General features: G+C 47.9%; 2 protein-coding genes across 2 annotated transcripts in view; one reads left to right on the top strand and one right to left on the bottom strand.

The window, feature by feature from the left end:
- LOC123991302 (brother of CDO-like) overlaps window positions 1–4,565 on the top strand; it is a 67,098-nt gene extending 62,533 nt beyond the window's left edge. The window contains exons 13-17 of the mRNA XM_046292763.1: window positions 1,751–1,933; window positions 2,467–2,678; window positions 2,823–2,911; window positions 3,139–3,272; window positions 3,408–4,565. Coding sequence (XP_046148719.1) covers window positions 1,751–1,933; window positions 2,467–2,678; window positions 2,823–2,911; window positions 3,139–3,272; window positions 3,408–3,550 — 761 coding nt within the window. The 3' untranslated portion in view covers window positions 3,551–4,565. The remainder of the gene's footprint in view (window positions 1–1,750; window positions 1,934–2,466; window positions 2,679–2,822; window positions 2,912–3,138; window positions 3,273–3,407) is intronic.
- Window positions 4,566–4,781: 216 nt separating this feature from the next.
- Window positions 4,782–14,553, bottom strand: LOC123991301 (basic helix-loop-helix domain-containing protein USF3). Its single transcript, XM_046292762.1, has 7 exons — window positions 14,406–14,553; window positions 13,540–13,650; window positions 13,339–13,370; window positions 13,171–13,253; window positions 12,748–12,844; window positions 7,636–12,566; window positions 4,782–7,153 (listed from the first exon to the last, which is right to left on the bottom strand). Exons 2-7 carry the CDS (start codon window positions 13,581–13,583, stop codon window positions 5,390–5,392), a joined length of 6,951 nt encoding a protein of 2,316 aa, XP_046148718.1. The 5' UTR covers window positions 13,584–13,650; window positions 14,406–14,553; the 3' UTR covers window positions 4,782–5,389.
- Window positions 14,554–15,238: the final 685 nt, after the last annotated feature.

The raw sequence follows: 15,238 nt of genomic DNA, 5'->3' as shown, positions 1-15,238 counted from the left end.
AGTCATTAAGCAGAGACTTACATTTATATTAACATTTTAGTCATTTAGAAGATGCTCTTATTCAGAGAGACTTACATTTATATTAACATTTTAGTCATTTAGAAGATGCTCTTATACAGAGAGACTTACATTTATATTTACATTTTAGTCATTAAGCAGAGGCTTACATTTATATCAACATTTAGTCATTTAGCAGAGAGACTTACATTTATATTTACATTTTAGTCATTTAGCAGAGACCTACATTTATGTTAACATTTAGTCACTTAGCAGAGAGACTTACATTTATATTTACATTTTAGTCATTTAGCAGAGACTTACATTTATGTTAACATTTAGTCACTTAGCAGAGAGACTTACATTTATGTTAACATTAAGTCATTTAGCAGAGAGACTTACATTTATATGAACATTTTAGTCATTTAGCAGAGACTTACATTTATGTTAACATTTAGTCACTTAGCAGAGAGACTTACATTTATGTTAACATTAAGTCATTTAGCAGATGCTCTTATCCAGAGAGACTTACATTTATATTAACATTTAGTTATTTAGCAGACTTAAATTTACATTAACATTTATTTAGTCATTTAGCAGAGAGACTTACATTTATATTAACATTTTAGTCTTTTAGCAGACTTACATTTATATTAACATTTTAGTCATTTAGCAGACGCTCTTATCCAGAGAGACTTATATTTACATTAACATTTAGTTATTTAGCAGACTTAAATTTACATTAACATTTATTTAGTCATTTAGCAGAGAGACTTACATTTATATTAACATTTTAGTCTTTTAGCAGACTTACATTTATATTAACATTTTAGTCATTTAGCAGACGCTCTTATCCAGAGAGACTTATATTTACATTAACATTTAGTCATTTAGCAGAGAGACTTACATTTATATTAACATTTAGTCATTTAGCAGATGCTCTTATCCAGAGAGACTTACATTTATATTAACATTTAGTCATTTAGCAGATGCTCTTATCCAGAGAGACTTATATTTACATTAACATTTAGTCATTTAGCAGAGAGACTTACATTTATATTAACATTTAGTCATTTAGCAGATGCTCTTATCCAGAGAGACTTACATTTATATTAACATTTAGTTATTTAGCAGACATATATTTACATTAACATTTAGTCATTTAGCAGAGAGACTTACATTTATATTAACATTTAGTTATTTGGCAGACTTATATTTACATTAACATTTAGTCATTTAGCAGACGCTCTTAGCCAGAGAGACTTCCATTCATCTTAAGACAGCCAGGTGGGACAACCACACATCACAGGCATGTGTCAAGTTTTATAGATTTTATTTTTTGAGGGGGGTCGAGGTGAGGACGAGGAACACTATAGCATGCTTGTTAAAAAACATCATACGTGGCTAGGGTGGTCCAGCAGTCTAAGCCTCCAGAACACACATACTGCTGCAGCCAGATGAGGCTGGTGGGAGGAGCTGTAGGAGGACGGGCTCATTGTAATGGCTGGAATGACATAAATGGAACAGTATCAAACACATGGAAACCATGTTTGACTCCGTTCCATCAATTTAGTTCCAGCCATTACAATGAGCCCGTCCTCCTACAGGTCCTCCCACCAGCCTCCTCTAACTTGTCTCTCTTGCTATCCTATCCAATAAACAACAAAAGTATAATTCTTCATATAATGAATTTGATAGCCTGACTGTAATACATGTTGTTATATCAAGTAAACAAACCCCTCTCTACCCCCAGCTCGACTGAACCAGCGGCCCTCTCCATCGGAGGCGTCATCTCAGAGACCAGAGCACCCCGGTGGGCCTGTGCCCCGCCCCAGCGACCTCCCCTACCTCATAGTGGGTGTGGTCCTGGGGGCCCTCGTCTTCATCATTGTAGCCTTCATCCCCTTCTGCCTGTGGAGAGCCTGGGCCAAACAGAGTTAGTAGTTATGATGATGATGATAATAGGAGGGCAGTGGTAGTAGTTGTTGGATCAATTACGATTTTGGGCTGGATTCAATCCGTATCGCCAATGTATTGCGGAAGATCAGCATTAAAATGTAAAGATCATTTCTGGTTGAGGCGTCATATGCAGCGTTTACTGTGAATGCGGTCTCGGCGACCACGGGAACATCGCCTTTAATCCTCAATTGAGATTACATTTACATTACATTTAAGTCATTTAGCAGACGCTCTTATCCAGAGCGACTTACAAATTGGTGCATTCACCTTATGACATCCAGTGGGACAGTCACTTAGATATAAAGCGGCTCTTCAGCGCTACAGATTGAGTAGAGCCCTTAGTCATCAAAATTGTTGTGATGAACAGTTGTCCATCTGAATTGACCAATCTGCAATTTTGAATTGACTAGTAATTCATAATTCCCTCAATTCTTCTCTCATATCCACATTCTTGTCGCGTGTCAGTCTTGTCCATATCTAACAACAGTGATTGTGTTTTCTCCTCTCCAGAGCAAACATCAGACCTGTGTTTCCCAGCCGTGGCACACCCTGTCTCCTCATGCCAGTATACCATGGTGCCTCTGCAGGGCCTGGCTCTGGTTGGCCACTGCCCACTGGACCCCCATTTGCCCCCACCGCATGCCATCTACCCCCCTAACAGAGAGTGCACACCCAATGGGAAACACCATTACCCCACACACCGTCTGCCAGGACTACGCCAGGTGAGTTCCATCAACATGTCAAGGTCATGTCTTGTGCATCTGCCCAATAAATCTCTGTTGGGAGCATATTAGCCTTGGGCACCTTATTCATTTGTTTTTCATGTGTAACAGAAGTCTAACAGATGTCTCTTGTTCCTATTGCAGGAGGATGTGGAGTATGATATGGAGTGTGACACGCTGCTATCACAGACCATGTCAAATGGACACGCCCCAGGCTACCACTACTCTAACAGGTAGGCACAGGACTGTTCTCACATACCCTCAATTTGTCAGTCATCCAGATAGTTTTTCAGTCCATCTGTGTTTATTTTAATTATATGTATTTATGTAACCTTTATTTAGCTATGCAAATCAGTTAAGAACAAATTCTTATTTACAATGACGGCCTAAAGTCAAAAAGCCTCCTGTTGGGTTTACATGTGTATATATAATCATTCTCACCCAAACATCTCGCTCTCAGTGAGCCTGGAGACGGTGAGGACTGCTGTCTGCCCGATGACTCCACCCTCCAGCTCCTCAACACCTCTGAACAGCCAATCAGCACTCAGAACCTGATGGGCAATGCCCATTTTCACAATGGGGACATCAATCTAGGTACGTGTCTGTTCTCTCAAAACTTTAACATTAGGAAAACTTGTGCATTCACCTCACACTTCAGCTCTGAATGCGTGTACGCCCACTGCAGATGTCAAATAACCATGTATTTTCCTCCCCTGTCTGTCTGTGTAGACCTTCTACCCTGCTCTCCCTCTCCTCTGCGATCACTGGAGGAGAACTCCACGGCGACAACATCAACAGCTACAACGCCAGAATCCCAAGATGCACTTCCACTCCAGAGTGAAACGGGGACGTCAGACTCAACAGATGCTTGAAAAACACTCTCAGAAAAACAGAAAACAAAAAAGTCTTTATTTTTGTATCACAGATATTTATATATTTATGCTTTTGTACATAAACATGGTTTTGTTATGCTGTATATAAGGATATGTTCATATTGAAAAATACATGTATCTGTATGTCAGTTTCTGTGATGTTGTAATCCTGCTATGTGATTGTATATTCATGTCTGCACACCTTGAGGAAAGGAGGGGGATTCCAATCCTGGTGCTGATTTAAGTCAACGCATTCTGTTGAAGGTTTCATCTGACTGGCATACCACTGTTTCTCTGACTAGGCACCAGCAGCACATCTACCAGTCTGCTTTAAGTCATTCCCTGTAGAACTCCTATGTTCCCCTTATTTCCAACTTAAACAGACATCTGGTTATTATACGATCCTGATAGTCGCATGTCAGAAAAAAAGACAAATGGACAGGGTTGTGCTGCACGGTAGAGGAACAGAGAGCAAGCTTTTTGAGGGAGCACTACCTCTATGTTCAATGAAAATGCATTTTATACACCCCCTGTGTTGTATATACTCCCTCTTCTGTTCAGTGTTGTCATAATGGTACAAGTGTCCGCCGTTTCATAAAGAAATAAGACTTTCTCATCAAAAGTATTAAATGTATGCAACTTAAAATCATTCTGCCTTCAGTAGTTTAGAGTACAAAGAGATATATTGTATAGTTATTTATTTTTAGGAGGGGAAAGATTCTGGAAGTCTTGTTACCTAGTCACACCCAAGCAGATTTACATTTTAGACTGAAATGAGTCCGTTTCTGCTGGTCACTACTCCAAATGACTGTGCCTTGTGAGGGGATCTTTGACGGCTGTGTCAATATTCTCCTTCCCCCACACATGGGTGCATCAGTATTAGCCTTCCCTGTGAGGCATCAGAGATCAAAATGAAGGAGTTCCTGAATCTGTAATCCATCTTTGTGTGTAGCTGTTGGCATGGTTACACAGGCTGGAGCACTATTGCATGTAAATAAAGCTTATAATGAAATCACCTTTGTTTTCGCGTTTAATTTTTTACCCTGTTAAATGGTTTGTAGGGAATTTAAATAAAGCAGGTATAATCGCAAAAATTCTTGCAAGAAGCCATTTCAGATAGCTTGCTTTGATTTGTCCCTCGCTCAACTGAAGGCACAAAGTTCTGTTAAAGGGAAACTAGTGATATCAGGAGGACATCCTGTTTCTGAAACAAACCAAGGTTAACAATAAAAAGGTTAATAAATCCACTTTATTTATTTACAGATACATACATATTATACTAACAATTGTCATAAGAAATATATTTACAAAATAGCTCTACACAAATGGGTTCTGTACAGCCACCATGATTAAGTTACATTTAGAATGTTGTGCAATTTTAATGTCACAGTCAATGAAAGTACAAAACTCTTCATAGCATGTCACAAGCAGATATGTCGTCACGTCAGACACATTTGCAAACCATATGGTTTAGAATCTTTATTTCCCCCATCATAGATGTATAGGAGGGGAATGCTCGGTGAAATGCTATGACTTCACTAACTCGGGCATCCGATGCCATGTTAAGGTATCAATTGAACTGACAGGCTGTCAAAGTAGAAAACACTTGAATGTGAGAGTAGGTTCACTAACCATGAATAATAACATGATACCAACCAAGTCAGCTAACATAGAGAACTGATCAGCAGCCCTTACAACCGCTTCAATCCACACAAAAGAGTTGGAACTCCTTTCAATTCAATTGGCCATGACATTTCTTCACGTAATTCAATTGAACACATTTCTCACTGAAATGGAATGGATTCCTGACGACCACGTTGGCACCTCAAGTCCTCTCACCTACACGGCAGAGCTCCCATCATGCCCTAGGATATGGCTGATGTTGTGGGCGGGGCGGTTGGGCTGTTTGCCCGAGTCTGCAGAGGAAGTGTTGGAGAGGGACAACAGGGGGGACATGGGCATCGCAGAACCATCAGGCTGCATTGCTGTGGCGATCTCTGGGAACAGCGAGGTGAGGCTGAAGTTGGACAGGTGTGGGGTAATGCCAGAGGAGTTGCTGATGGGCATAGGGGGCATGTCTGAGAGTAGGGGGAAGCTGGCCTGGGCGAACCCTACGGGACGCGGGGGGGACAGGATGGAGCCGAAGCGGTTGTTGAGGGGGGCAGAGCTGCTTTTGTCGGTTCCGGGGCTGGTGAACATCTGGTTGGAGAAGTACTGGAGGGGTATGTCGCTGGGGTGGGCGGCAGAGGGGTAGGAGGGATAGAAGGAGGGTAAGGTGTTCTGGGGTTCTACGGGTAGCAGGGCTGAGGGGCGGGAGGAGTTGGGCTGGCTGACAGGAGGGATAAAGGTAGAGTTGGCGTTGATAGGAGGAGGGGGATTCATCCCTCCTTCCGGGATGAAGGGGAAGCCAAAGTTCTGGGCCAGGTGTTGGTCAGGCACAAGGTTGTTGTCCCCAGCAACCTGGGCATTGTCTGCCATAAAGCGGACGATACTGCTGCGCCGTGCCTCACCCCCGGACTGTGGTCGACCCAGCAGGTGGACGTCAGGCTCAAAGGGATTCCCAGGTCTCAGGCTGCCTGACCGTTGTCGCTCCCCAGGCCTCAACTTCCCGCTCTGGGCCTCCTGGGTGATGTGGCGGGAGCGCTGGCTGACTGAGGTGGGGGGTCTGGAGGGGGCAGGGGTGCGGCCTGGCTCGGAGCTGCTGTGGGGGGTAGGAGGGTGGGGGAGGCCTGCCCGTACCCCTGGGTGGGCACCCATGTTCCCACTACCCTGAGGGATGTGGCCCTTGTTGCCCTCCCCAAGCCTCATAGCTGAGGCCTTCTGTGTGGGAGGAACACTGGGGCTGGATGCTTTAGCCTGCATGTCCCCTGCAGAGCTGCCAGGCACACAGCCGTACTCCATACTGACCGGAGGACAGCACTGGACTGCCCTCTGGTGGTTGGTCTGCTCCAGGAGACTCTGCATGAAGCTCTGTTGACACCCCTCCTGGTCCAGAGGAAGCCCTGGAGCACCAATATGCACCCCCTGTGTCCCAGGATGGGGTCCACTGTACCCACCACGGGGTCGCCCATCCCCTGGAGGCCCCAGTCCCATTCGGAATCCCCCCTGCTGCCCTCTCTGAGAGGAAGGACCTGATTTAGGTGTCATGTCCCCGCCACGGGACACCTGGACCTCGAAGCCCCCCAGTTGATGCCCCCCTCCAGCACCGCTCAGCGTTTTAAACGGAGGACACTCAGAAATCCTCTGGACGTCTGCAGAACCAGGGTGGTCTGGGGGCAGCCTGCTCTGAGGGTTATGTGCGACGTTGCCCTTCACTCTGGATGTGTCCAGGTAGCCCCGTAGGTCTGGTTGCTCCTGTGTAGTACCACGTGTAGCCTGGAGATGGAGCCCCATGCGCTGCTGTTGCTGCTGCTCACCAGTGGAGGAACTCTTCCCAATGAGAGACTCTGCTGAGTAGCTGGAGACCCGGTGGCGTTCCTGGCGCGATGGGGCACAGCCCAGGTCGGAGGGTCGAGAGGCAGGGTTGCTGGGCTGGGAAGTCAGTTGCTGCTCCAGGTTCCTAGAGCTCATCAGCCTCTGCATGGTACTGTGGTCCTGACCAGACTGAAGGGAGGGGATAGGAGAGAATAAATGATTTGATATTATAAACTGGGTGTTTCGAGCCCTAAATGCTGATTGGCTGACAGCTGTGGTATATCAGACCGTATACCATGGTTATGACAAAAACATGTATTTGTACTGCTCTAATTACATTGGTAACCAGTTTATAATAGCAATAAGGCACCTCAGGGGTTTGTGGTACATGGCCAATATACCACGGCTAAGAGCTGTATCCAGGGACTCCCCATTGCATTGTGCATAAGAACAGCCCTTAGCCGTGGTATATTAGCCATATACCACACCTCCTCAGGCTTTATTGCTTAATTAGATAACACATGAAATACAGAAACATGCTATATCATGCATATGCATACAATTTATAGCACCAATATACTACCATAGAATAGCAAGAGTACGTACTCAAAGTAAATGTAATCCTATCATTTTATGGCTATCATTCAAGACAGCCTCAGTAGTTCCTGTACCTTGAGGTGTTCCTGCTGGGCCAGGTGGCTGCTGTGGTGAGCTCTGGGTCCTGCTGGTCCTGGCTGGCCCTCACAGCTCTTCTCTTGGTGCCGCGACCCAAAGTGCTGCTGCTGCTGTTGTTGCTGCTGCTGGATCTGTTGCTGCTGGAGGTGCTGGTGTCTGGAGTGGGAGCTCTGCTGTTGAGGGTGTTGTTGATGATGTTGCTGTGACTGGGCTTGTTGTTGGTGTTGCTGTTGCTGTTGTGTTTGCTGTTGGTGCTGTTGTTGATGAGACTGTTGATGTTGTGACTGTTGTTGGTGCTGCTGCTGTTGGTGTGTTTGCTGTTGGTGCTGTTGTTGAGACTGTTGTTGGTGTTGTTGGTGTGATTGTTGATGATGCTGCTGCTGTTGAACTCCAGTCTTCTCCAGGTGGTGTTGTTTCTGTTGCAGGCCCACAGGAGGGCCGCCATGACCCCCTCCAACCAGCACCCGCTTCTTCTGGACGTGCTGCTCCTGCTGCAGCGCCCTCTGGTGAAGGCTGTGGAGCTGTGCAGGGTCAGGCTGGGTCAAGTGGTGCTGGAGCTGGTACAGGTGGTGCCTCTGCTGCTCCTGTTGCTGCTGCTTCAGGTAGGGGTTCCCCCCGAGGTGTTGGCCCAGCTGGGGTGCACCATGCTGGGGGTGGCCCTGAGGCAGGTGGAGCACACCTGGTTGGTTGTGTTCCTGTACGGGCAGCTGGGGGGTACAGTGGCTCTCGGTGGGTCTAAGCACCGTACTCATGAAGGTGTTGCCTGAGAACAGGGTGCCAACTCCATCAGGGTTGATCCTGGTCATGATGGATGAGGAGGTCGGGGGAAGTTGGGGTACCATCATCTGGCTGTGGTCCAGGGGTTTGACCTCCATGCAGCCCACGTTGGAGTTCGATGGGCAGGCCTTATGTCGCTTGTTACTGCTGGACAGCATCACATCGTCCTGGGCTGGCCGCTTGGACACGTCCTTGATGTGTCGTGGCTCACCCACCCCCACCTGGGGCCTCATATGGGCACTCTTAAGGGGAGTGTACTCGTTCAGTTGGACTGAGCCCGAGCAGGGAGGAAGGCCAGGGGTGGAGGGCTGGGAGACATGGGCTGAGTTCCCCGCAGGGGATGGGACTGAGCCCTGCTGCCCAGCCAGACTGGGGGAGCCTGGGTAGGCCTGCTGCTGACGGGAGCTGGGCCGGATCAGGTTGTTGACACTGAGGGTGCTGGCAGTACCAGACTGGGCTTGGCTCTGGGGTTGGGACTGGGAGTAGGAGAGGTTCTGCGGATGTCTGACTCCGCTGGCTGCACTGCCTGCTACTTCTCCAGCCTGGCCCCTGACAGACAACTGTGATGGGGGTTTAGCCGCTGGAGTTTCCATCTGTTTGGTGAGCTTCGTCTGTTGTCCAGCCCCCCTCTCTTTGCTGCTGGAGGCTTGCTGGGACTTGGGGTTGGGATCCCATGCAGGCGTTGGGTTGTTTGTGGAGCCGGTGGGGTTGTCCACGGTGCAGCCCCCCACCCTCCTCCCAGGACTGTTCTGCTCCAACATAGCCAGGATATCAGCCTGCTCTGTGGTAAAAGTAAATGGTCCAAAATGACTCGGCGAGGAACTGACACTGTGGCCAGTAGGAAGCATGGACGCCACAGAGAAGCCCATTCCGCCACCTGCTCCACCAGACATGGGTGAGTCAGTCTGTCTGCTGGGAGTCTGAGGCTGATCCGGGGCCTCATTTTCTAGTGTGTACACCTGCTGTGGGAGAGTGGAGTCCTTTCTAGAGGGCGCTGCATTATTCCTCACACTCCCTTTCTCCATTGCTGCACTGGGGTGGCCTTCTGCCTGAGGCTCCTTCTCCCTGCCGGACACCGCTGTCACTTTCAGCTCAGCACGATGGGATGGTTTGGGGGTGGAAGTGGGCATGGTCATTTGCTGGTTTGAGGATCTATTGCAGGTGACCCGCTTCCTGTATTCTTCTGATGGCATGGTCATGGGAACTGTTAGAGAAGTTGAAGAGAAAGACAGTGCACTGGAGCAGGGGGTTGGTGTGGATGGGACAGAGGGAAAAGCCACAGGCTGGGACTGGGTCTGGGTTGTAGGCAGAGACTCCTGGCGGTTGGCTGGCTTGGTCTGACCCGTTGATGAGGTGAGCTGAGCAGACTGGAGAGACACCATTGGTGTACTTTCTATTGAGCTTACAGTGCTGACTGAGGGTCGACATGCTGCTGACGACGTCACACCCATAGATGTGGCTCTAGTCTCTGTGGAAAAGGCACTGATCAGCATAGATCTGCTCTGTCTAGAACTGCCATTGGTGGCAGCTAATCTAGCTTGCACAGTGTTGACAGTAGTAGTGACAGGCTGTCTGTTCTGTGTGACTATAGGTCTAAGGTGAGTGGAGCTGTCACTAGGGGCGACAGCAGATTGTTTACTCTGGGAAGAAACAATAGCACTGACTGTAGGAGTATCTGCTGCACACGTGATAGTGGTGACTGCAGATGGACTCACAACACTAGTGATAATGAGTTGACTCTGTGTGGAGCTGATACCGACTGTTGATGTACACAGAGTGACACTAGTGGCATTTGCCACAGAGGCTCTACTGTGTGTTGTGCATGCACTGGAGACAGTTGGCCCACTATGTGTAGCAGCATTGACACTACCATCTTTAGGTGTGGACTGTGGAGAGCCAACACTACTCACAGGTCTGCTCTGTGTGGAAGCCTCAATACTACTAACCGAGGATGTGTTCACTGTGGTGTTGACAGGGCCAGGCTTTGGCTGTATTGTCCCAGCAGCAGAGGATGGGGTTCCCTGAACCACAGTGGCCTCTTGTTCCTGACGGTCCCCTGTTACAGCCACTGGCTTGGCTGCAATGGTGACAGTACGACTAGTCTGCCCCCGTTTCGGCTCCTTCTTCCTAACCAACTTGGTCCTCTTGGTGGTGGCTCTCTTAGTTCTGGGCATTGAAGCTGTGCCAGGCTGTCTCCGCGAGGCCTTCCCTGTACCCACCGTCAGACCTGTTCTGGGTGGAGTCACACTGGGGATCGAGAGCTGACTGACAGGGGAACTGTGTGGAGCTGCTGAAACCGTGACAGAAGATGGCTGTTGTGGCACTATAGAGTAGGATGGTGGGGCAAGGGTCAGCTGGACATTACTCTGGGTGGAGATGCATGGCGGCATGCCCTGTGAGATGCTCTGGTTGAGACTGCTGAGGGCTCCCAGGGTGTGCAGAGCCACGTTGGTGGTGGGCTCCTCAACAGTGGTGGGCTGGATAAGCTGGAGACTGCTCTGGCCACCCTGAGAGCCATACTTATCCGAGGTCTTCATAGGCTGCAGGGAAAACACCTGGCCGTTCACAGTGATGGTCTGAGGGGTCGGGGGAACCGGGGGGGCCTGGGTTTGAGGGACAGGACGGGGTAGAATGTGGACCAACTGTTTACCCCCAAATATCTGTTGCCCAGTGGTGGAAGTTGGGCAGCTGGTTGTGACAATCTGATTGGGCATGACAGGTGCTGTAGTGGGCACCATGCCAACCTGAGGGTTCTGAGGAGGAGCAGGTGGAGGCTGATTGGAGGCCTGGATGATGACGATGTGCTGGCAAGGCGTCTGATTGGTTAAGTCCTCCCTGACAACCGACTGGGCTGAGCAAGGATTAGTCTGCTGTAGGATGACAACATTCGGGTTGTTAGTCTTCTGAGGAGCCGTTACCCCAGCAACTGTTGTCCCTGCAGGGTTTACTTGCAATACTTGCATGGTCTGGAGGAGGGGCATCACAGATGTCTGGGGGTGGGGCTGACTCATCAGGGCAGTCTGTGGATGGGGGAGTACTGTTCCCGGTTGTAGTACAGCAGGTTGAGGTTGTGACATCATAGCTGAGTGGGCTACCACAGCAGGCTGGGGAATTATGGCTGACTGAGGGAGGATGGCACACTGTGGCTTGGGGGCCATGACTGGCTGAGGCTGGTGCTGGGCAAGGATAGCTGGCCGAAGCTGGGGTGTCCTCTGTATGGAGGGCTGGGCTTGGATATGGGCAGTGATGGGTGCCTGGAGCTGTATGGGTACCTGTGGCCTCATTTGAATATGAATGGGTTGAACTGATGGTTTAGTGCCCATGGGGCATACAGACACCTGCTGCCCAGTGGTGGTAGTCTCCTGTGTGGAGAGAGACTGGCAGACAGGTTGCACTGTGTTCCCAGCCAGCTGTAGGGTAGTCCAGGTGGTCTGTGTGCTCCCTGCTGCACTGGCCCTGAGGAGGGTTGAGCTGCTGGGGATAGTCGTCCTGCTGGCAGCGTTCTGGGTGGTTATAACCTGGGGAAGGGCTGTAAGGCTGGGGACAGGCTGGAGAGGGAGTTGGGTGGCCAGACTGGCTGCGACGTTGAGACTAGGGGCTGGGGTGGCAGGCTGGGGCTGCTGTGGCAAGGCGGTGGTGACAGTCGGGAGAGGGCAGAGACCCTGGAGGGTGAAGTAGGACACAGAGGGCGGCAGTTTTGGGGCTGAAGGTGCCTCTACTACACACTGTTCCACCAGCCTGATGCCAGGTATAGACCCTGTAGGGGCAAGGGTTGCCCCGGGGAGGAGCGGAGGGGCAGAGGAAGGGACGCTGACGTGCTTAAGAACCCTGTTCACCCTTACCCCTGCTGTAATGTCACAAGATGACTGAACAATCACAGCCTCAGCATGTTGCTTCCCCTGATCGGAGGCTGGACTAGGTTCCTTTCCTGCTGGGCGTATCACATTTCCATTGGAGTAGACAATAATTCTTTTGGGGAGCTGGTGAGTGGGCGCTACTTTGGCAACCTTTGCACAGCGCAACTTGCCCTTCCAGTGGACAGTGGGGTCGTCCAGGAAGTTGATGTCGTGGGCTTTTAGCAGTTCAATGTAATGGCCGCTCTCCTTCCGCAGCTCGTCCAGCTGATGCCGCAATCGCCGGATCTCCTCAGCTGCAGAGATAGGAGACAACAAGGACTAATGGTCATCAACACAGGACTCTCAAACATTCAGACAAGTACACACAAACACTGTCAAATGCAAGCAAACACATAGGAAAACGCACCCAAAGGAATTAAATACTTCTGCACCGTCAAAACATACCTGTAAATGTCACACAAACTCTCATCTCACCTTGTACTAGGTCTCCTCCCTTGAGAAGCATGGCATCATTTTGTTTCTGCAGCTCAATTATGTAACGGTAGGCCTGGTCCAGGATCATGTTCTTACTCTAAAGACAGGGAGGGAGGATGTCAGCATGGGATTTACATGTATACAAACACAAGTCAAAACGGATGGCAGGATAACAACAGGATCTTCACAGACAACACCAACTAATAGCTTCAGACCAAAAGATAAATACTACTCCTTCAAAAGCAAACCAAGCCTGTAAGTTCTATGGTTTGGTACAAAAACTCACTAAGGTGTGTGTGTGTGTGTGTGTGTGTGTGTGTGTGTGTGTGTGTGTGTGTGTGTGTGTGTGTGTGTGTGTGTGTGTGTGTGTGTGTGTGTGTGTGTGTGTGTGTGTGTGTGTGTGTGACTATGGGTTAGGCCTACCTGCTTCAGTGCCTGGGAACAGGGTAGAAGGTCCCCAATACGGTTAATTCCAGCGTTGATCTTCTCTTTTCGCTGTCTCTCAACTAAAGGACAAAAACAAAACCTCAGCGAGTCATTCCCACAAAATCCTGAGAAACTACAGAAAAACACTAAAACACTAAATCTCACCTGCATTGTGAGATTCTTTGTTTTTTTTCTTCCTGCAAGAGAAAATTAAGAGGTTAGCTAATGTCGTGTGTCTGAAAACGATACGCATATCAATGCAGAAGACTGTATGCGTTTCTGTGGTAAAGCGCTGACAATACATACGCCAAGGGATCCTTCCCATAGACGTAACAATGGTCAGAAGGGTCCGTGTTTTGTCCTTACCGTGGTTTATGGCCAGGAGTCTGGTTCTCTGTCATCTCTGGCATCCTGGCCTACTGTACTGCCAAGTCACCACGCTCGCAGGCCAAACATTAAATCTCTTCCCTGGCCGACCTGCAACCCAAACAGTCATAAGAGACTAATGAGTGAGGAGGTATGAGGACTAGACAATAGAACAAAAACCATCGATTACAAATAAGTAACGGATCATAAATTACAAGGCTGTTGAGCAACAACAAAACTTCCAAATTCAAGTAGCCTCATGTTGTGCTGCCTTTACTCATCACAACAATATGGGACAAGATACGCAGACCTTTGCCAAGTTTCATGTAAACAATGAGATTAGTCCAACGCTGTGTAGATCGGTTTTCCCAGTTAGTAAACATAAGCTGAAAATAATGAATAAATATTGACAAATTGTTTAGAACTCAATATATTGGGGGAAATGGATAGCGTTCTATTGGAAAACAATTAAAATGTAGTTAACCCACTAACATCCCCATTTTCAACCTATACTTTCCCAGTAACGTTAGCTACGTAGTAGCTAGGGGGCCGAGAACTACGTAGCTATCTCATTAGCACTGCTATCCTGGTGTTGGAGTAGTTTCACAGAAGATAAGCCCTATTTTGGTAGTGAATTTAAGCGACAATCACGTAAAACACAGTTCACACTCACAATACATGATGGTATAACCATATTGTGCTAGCTAAACAAACAGCCACCCAGACAGCTAGATGTTAGCTCGCTAGCTAGATCACCATGTAGTAGCTTGGGTACATGTCAAGCTTGCTAGCTAGACTTGCTGAACAAAATTGCAAACAGAAAACCCCCTGGAAAAGTTGGGAAAAATAATAAGCTAACCAATTACCTGTAGTTTCCCCATTATGGGACTTCGTTCCTGACAAAACTTTGGTTTTCTCTGGCAATAAACTCCACTCACAACCTAACACAAAAATCAAGTGGTAAGGCGAAAGGGGCGTAAGTAAACTGAGACGAAAGATCGGGATTCAAGAGGTTCGGGCTATGATCCAATCAAAAGGTGTTCTGGGACGAAGTCATGGATTGTGATTTGAATGATTGACGGATCAAGCAGGATTTATCCATATTGTACACAAATTGAACAGTCAAGTATGACATTGTTTAATATTGTATTATATATTTATTTTACACCATGTCGTTCGTATATATTTCACTTCCTACTATAGAGCAAAATGCGTCTCAGTGATAAACATTCTATGCTGAGTCTCCTCTACTTCCAGTACTCTGCCGGTGCATTGTGAACTATGACGGGTATAAAGTCCCTTCGGAAAGTAGTCAGACCCCTTGATTTTTCCAACATTTTGTTACGTTACAGCCTTATTTTAAAAACAGATTAAACCCCCCCCCCCCAAAAAAAAAGCTAAGCTACAGACAATACCCTACAATGACAAAGCGAGAACAGGCTAAGAAATGTTTGCAAATGTATTAAAAATAAACTGAAATATCACATTTACATAAATATTCAGACCCTTCACTCAGGACTTTGTTGAAGCAAATTTGGCAGCGATTACAGAATCGCGTCTTTTGGTGATAACAATACAAGCTTGGCACACTTGTATTTAGGGAGTTTCTCCCATTCTTCTCTGCAGACCCTCTCAAGCGCTGTCAGGCTGGATGGGGAGCGTTGCTGCATAGCCATTTACAGGTCTCTCCAGATATGTT

This window comes from Oncorhynchus gorbuscha, linkage group LG12 (genome assembly GCF_021184085.1).
Source record: "Oncorhynchus gorbuscha isolate QuinsamMale2020 ecotype Even-year linkage group LG12, OgorEven_v1.0, whole genome shotgun sequence".
Classification (NCBI taxonomy): Eukaryota; Metazoa; Chordata; class Actinopteri; order Salmoniformes; family Salmonidae; genus Oncorhynchus; species Oncorhynchus gorbuscha.
This window is presented reverse-complemented; position numbering and strand designations above follow the sequence as displayed.

Excerpts from the sequence above, each read along its gene's own strand:
- LOC123991301 (XM_046292762.1), bottom strand. The coding sequence starts at position 13,583 with ATGCCAGAGATGACAGAGAACCAGACTCCTGGCCATAAACCACG. Across the intron at positions 13,371-13,539 it reads ACTCCTGGCCATAAACCACG|GAAGAAAAAAAACAAAGAAT; the intron begins GTAAGGACAAAA and ends TTTCTCTTGCAG. Across the intron at positions 12,567-12,747 it reads GGGAGGAGACCTAGTACAAG|CTGAGGAGATCCGGCGATTG; the intron begins GTGAGATGAGAG and ends CTATCTCTGCAG.